This window comes from Nestor notabilis, unplaced genomic scaffold (genome assembly GCF_000696875.1).
Source record: "Nestor notabilis isolate BGI_N333 unplaced genomic scaffold, ASM69687v1 scaffold12508, whole genome shotgun sequence".
Taxonomy (NCBI): domain Eukaryota; kingdom Metazoa; phylum Chordata; class Aves; order Psittaciformes; family Psittacidae; genus Nestor; species Nestor notabilis.
The window spans coordinates 43,296-49,295 of record NW_009939661.1 but is presented as its reverse complement, the minus strand read 5'-3'; the positions used below and the strand labels follow the sequence as shown (position 1 = coordinate 49,295).

The window sequence follows — 6,000 nt, the reverse complement described above, 5'->3', positions numbered from 1 at the left end:
GCGGAAGAGCTCTTAATACAGCTTCAAACCAGAAACAAATGAAGCAGGTAATAGAACAGAGCAGTTTCTCTCAGTACAGCAAAGCAGCACAATCAGAAGTAGTTAAAGTTTATCCTGTAAGTACTGTCATTAACTGATTTTAGATTAGTCAGCTATTCAGCTATCAGATGGCTTAAGTGTCCATTCAGATACATTTAATCAGAGAAATCAAGGGAGGAAGATCAATGTCAGGGGAGGGCGGTTACATTCAAAGTTGCTTGAGGCATCCACTACTGATGAGAAGCATTCTTCAAGTCTTCATTAAAAAGGGCAGTTGTATCTATGTAAATATTCATTGTCAGCTATCAGTATAACAATTAGCAAACTAAAATAGTCTGGGATTAATTTTCTAAAGACTAGCAGTGAAAAGGAATAAAAATTTACAGAATTCTCAAGATTCAGGCATAAAAAGAGCACTAAGAAATTACAAATATTAAACCAATATATTGAAATGGTTAAAGAGATCTGGAAAAAGCAGCTAGAAGGATGGCATATTGACTAAAGTTCACTGCAGATAAAAAGTTGGAGATTTGCCATTACTTGAAAGGATGATGCACTGGATGACAAGATTCAGGTGGCAGGGCTCATTTTGTTCCTGAAAGGTTTAAAATGAGTTCTTGTATTGTTTTATTGCTTCTGTATTTGGTGAAGTATTTCTTTTTTCTTTTTTAAAAAACAAGATTTCTATATACCATTAGAATCCAGAAAAGATAAGGAAATTCTGTCCTCTTGAACTGGCCTTAGATATACACTATTCATATGACAATTGCTGTCTCCTTGGTTTTATCCTTAATAAATATTTTAAAAGAAAGATGCTCAAAATAAATGCTGTGCTAACACCACCTACAAATAACCTGTCTGTTCAACATACTTTATAAGGAAAAATGGCCACATCACTTCCTTCACTATTTGTTTTCTTTGTATAAAATAATATTTGGTTTTTGCAGTATTACTTATAACACTGCTGAAAACTCCTGGTAGCACTTAACTGGAGTAATTTACAGGTCACCAGTCTATTAGGATATCTGAAAGTCCAAAAATAATACAAAGACAAAACTACACAGAAAGCAAATACTTAATTCAACACACAGCTCATGTGATAAAATATTATAATTTACACCAGATTATCAGGTTTTATTTTTGTTTCCAGTTGCAATTTTTAATCAGCTAGTAGGTCATGTTGATGACTCATGGTTCTTTATTTATTTCTTTCTCATTTAAAATAAAGAAAACTCAGAGATGAATTGTCAACAATTAAAAAATGCTCAAAATATAAAGGCATTTTTAAATAAACTGAAATGAAGAATTCACTTTTTCAAGTGCATTACCTTCCAAAATTCAGATAAAATAAAAAATTAATCAAATTAATTTTATTGGGGAATGGGAAAAACATAAAGAAATTGAATTTCAGAGGTGACAATGCTAAGAAGAGACAGTCTTCTGCTGTTTTTAACAGCAGAACTAATTACCAAAAAGCTAAAATTATTCATTATTTATTCTAGCTCCTAGGCCATTATATCATGTTTAAATATTGTAAATAGAATAATTTCTGTGTAAAAATAAGGTTAAAACAAATTATAACTTTTTAACATCTTTGCATTTGCTCTTTCATTATGCATCCATCCATTAAATTTCAACTTCACCTACAGACTGAAACCCTTACTTATGTGCCTATTAAAATATTATCTAATCTGGATTCCAGGTGTTGTGGGCAGCAAACACAGTATCATACCTGTGAACAGCTGAAGGTTATTGATGCCTTGTGATTGCCTCTTCCAAGGGCAGATGGGCAGAATTGCACAGGTACTTCAGTGGTGGAATGAGGAGCAACAATCACCTGTACAAACACAAGAAAGAAGCAAAGGAAAGAGTGGGCAAATAAATAGATTTTGTGTGTGTGTGTGCTTTGTATCCACAGTGTTGATGTTTATGTGATTAATGTGTTCCACCAGGTGCATTCTCTCCTCACAGCAAGCACAGGCTACTAAGGCAGCAAGCGTACTGCAGTAAACGATGCTAGTGACAGTCACTGCACGTTCGTTCCCCAGAAACTACAGAGCTGCTGTTACAGATTGCTCCAAGGACATGGACAGTGGCTTGCACAAATTCCATTCAAACATGACTTTGGTGTCTGATCATATCGATGACACTAAAAGGTTACCACATTGACCTCCAAAGACATAAATTGGCTTATAAGGGAAATACATGACAGGTTTTAATAAAACAGTGTTTTGTCTCTCTTCTGCTTACCCTTATCTAAACTAACATTATAAATGATGTTGCTAGGTTTCTCCTCATGTGAAGTATACTGCTTGAATCTCAATTGCACAGGGAAAAGTAAAGTATCTGACTACAATGGGGTCATAAAAGTTTTTAAGAACCAGATAAACAATGAAAGAACAGAAATACAAATAATAAAAATGCCAATGCATCGGGAGAATGATTTGCTACAATCATTGAATACACAATTACATGCCTGTTTTAATTAAAGAAAAAAGTACTAGGCTTTTAATATCACACATGTTTAAATAATGTTTGCATGTAAGAAGATTGGCATTATGGATACTCGAGCTGTATTTTATAAAATTAATATAATTTGCAACTAATAAAGGTCAAAACAACACCCTTCAACAGCTGGCACTGACAAGCCCTTTTATAAAGGAAATGTCAGCCCTGGAAGAACAGGCGGCTAACAGACAGTGAACAGAAGTTATTCAAACATTCATTGTATACTACATTTAATACTTGCAAGATGCTTGACTGCACCAAGAAGCCCTGTGACAAAGGTTTAATTGCCTTTGCTCTGACACAGTACTTGGCTCGGAGCTAAGGAAGGCTTGAGCTTATGACACACCAAGGCAGGGACCTCCACATGTAGTCCTGTCCCATCACACCCAGAAACAACAAGCAGAGCCATGATGATGATAGGTATGGGGTCCCTCTGTGCTGAGGACCACAGTGCTGAGAACAAACTGGAGGCCTCAGAGAGTGGGGCAGAGACAGAGGCATCAACTCTCATCTCAGGGCAGAGGTCTCTGATGAGGCTTATGTTGCTTTTCTTCTCTGCACCATAGTGTTCCCTGCCATCTCAGAGCTGGACCAGGGCAAAGGCCACAGGTGTCCTGGTCTTTACAGTAATCTTCTGGGTGTGTCTACAGGATACCAGCATGGTTACAGACTGAGATGCTAGTGTACCTTGAACAACAGATATTCCTACTGACAGCACTGGGAGTTACACTGAGCAGAAGAGAGGACAGAGCTCAGATGTGGTCAGCTAATGCAGAAAACTTGAAATATTATTTTTGCTTTTTGTGGGGGAAAGTTTTAAAACAATTTATCAAAATATTGCCATAACAGTTTATTGGTTTGAAGACATTAGCTGCCTTGTCTATTACGGGAGGATGGAACTGTATTTTTTCAAACCTTAAACATTTTATTTTACAGTTTCCACTGCATGATAAAAACATTTCTGGAAGGGCAAGTAGGTGGGTCTCACACACAGAGCATGTAGCTCGCTGCTTAGGACCCACTCCCACTTGGCTGTTAGAGCACCTCCCATACGGGGAGCACAGCACTGCTGCATCACCCACACTTCACAGCCTCATATGTTCCATAGCTGAGTGATACCCTGAAGGCATATTTATCACCAGCAGTCATCTGCCACCGTCCCACACTTACCATCTTTGTAAGGCTTCTGTATTAACCAGAATAACAGACCTGAGGGTGAGTCATCTCCCACAAACCACCTCCATCCCCATCTGCCCCACTGCCCAGAGTTCATTTAGCTGTTCATCATCTAAAATTAGCCTGAACAGCTCATTTCTCAGTGAGTTCCTGGGCATGCTCAGTATCCAGAGACCTTTTTTTGAGATTTTGTACTTTCATTTGCAGCCTAGTTTCTACTTACTCTGTCCAAATGGGTCAGCCCATTTATCAAATGAAGACTTACAAATGGAGAAAGAACCTTAATGATTGCCCCCTCCCAAATACTTTTGAAGGAAATGAAAAAGCAGTTGTCACAGCATAAGAATACATGATTAGAGTAAAACTACAGTTTTTAAATTTTTAGTAATTTCATTAGGAGATCTACATGCTTTGGAATAATAACCCTCCCATAAAGATGAAAACTGACTGCAAATCCATTTTCAATAAGCATTACTTGGCATATTATCATTACACAGAAAACGCACTGCCATAATGGACCTAAATAGTCAATATTGAGTTATGATAAACAAGTAGACTGCCTGGACTGAAAGCAGAAAGGAGTTCTATTCTTTACATTATAGATCTGTTTTAAACATTTTATATTACACAGTATGATCTTCTATATCCAGAAAATCATTTATTTTTAAATAAAAAGCTGGGTAAAAATATAACTTATTTTCTACTGAAAATCAAAGAATAAATTGCTTTTAAAAAGAGAATTGAGAAATAACATTAACAACATGTTTAAAGAAGGTCATACTTTGCCACAATCATTCAATAACATAAACTGGATATAACCCATCCCCTGCCTTTCTTTTTACTTTATATAAACAAGTGTCTTCTAAGATATTCATGTGTAACAAAACTGGTGTCATTGCTTTTCATAAAATATCAGATATAACTGTTCAAATACAGAAACTCAGTCTGGAGAAGACTGAGAAAATACACATGCCTTATTCCTGTTACAAATACAACAAAAGAGGGAAGTTTTTCATGAAATTTAGAAGTTTATTCTCTACTCTATACTAAAAATAATTACTCATGGTCACTATAAAAATAATAAAGCTTTTACACGGAGACTTCGAGATTGCACTCCTCTCTGCCAGCCCTTCTTAATTTATTTTTCCTCAATAAAAATTGTGGTTTATAGCTAATCAGGATGGAATACAGCTTTATGAAAAATATTTAGGCTAGTTTATAGCTAGCTTGTAGCCAAGAGAATAACAAGCTGAAGACTTACAGTGAAAGCATGTTTTTCTGGCAATATAGATGATCCCATTTGTAAGTTTTTTGTACATTTAAGTTATATCATAAACATATGTGCATATAAATATAATACACATACATGTGAAATCTGTCCATGTATTTATATAGCAGAAAAGAAATAAGTTGGGGAACATAGCATTACTGGTGATTGAAGATTTTCATCTGTTAAATGCTGAACATGAATCCCTCTCTTCTAGAGATAAAGCAAGCTGTGGTTCAGAAAAAACACAAAACTCAGCATTCTGATGACTGTTCTCCCAGAAACTCATACTGCTCACTATACTAATGAAAGACAAGGGAGGAATTTTGAAGTAAATTTATGGGAGTTCATTTCTATTCCAACTTCTAGAGAATTTGGCAGAATTTACAAGGATGTTAAGTTAACCCATACAGTGTAAGGCTGACAAGAAGAGAAAAAAAAAATTAGACATAGCTTGCTAATAAATAAGTAAATAAAGAAATATTATGGAAATCCAACTCACATTAAAGGAAATCCATGAAAACTTCAAATTCTTGAAAGAAAACCAGGATTGTATATTACATTTAAAGCTGGTTTAGGCTACAGTTGCAAAGCCACTAATAAGGAATGAATACTTTTCTCATTTTCATCACTTTACAAAGAAGCTAATGGAGCTGCTTCTAATATAGATAAAACTGAGATTTAAAGAGATATAAAGCCTTTGAATTTCATTTAGACTTCATTAAGCACCCAGAAGTTCAGGAATATTAGAGCATAATTCAACTGGGCCTCAGGAAAGCCTATTATTAATGATGTCAGTACTTGAAGTTGAATCTGATCTATAGAAAATAATCCCTTCTGGTATTTTTTAATGCCTTCTGTTGCAAACTCAAACTGCAACAAACTTCCACACACATGGAACTATGACAAACACAATATTCAAATTTGTTTATATTCTGAAATATTAGTCAAAATTTTAGTTAAAATTTAGGCAACTAATCTCTAGGAAAAATAACATTTTCTCTTACATC

The 6,000-nt window shown here is 35.2% G+C and overlaps 1 protein-coding gene across 1 annotated transcript in view; it reads right to left on the bottom strand.

The window, feature by feature from the left end:
* Window positions 1-6,000, bottom strand: part of LOC104409942 (chromosome unknown open reading frame, human CXorf30) — a gene marked incomplete at both ends in the record, with an annotated part of 87,567 nt that overhangs the window by 40,539 nt on the left and 41,028 nt on the right. Inside the window, one exon of the mRNA XM_010019976.1 lies at window positions 1,772-1,876. Coding sequence (XP_010018278.1) covers window positions 1,772-1,876 — 105 coding nt within the window. The remainder of the gene's footprint in view (window positions 1-1,771; window positions 1,877-6,000) is intronic.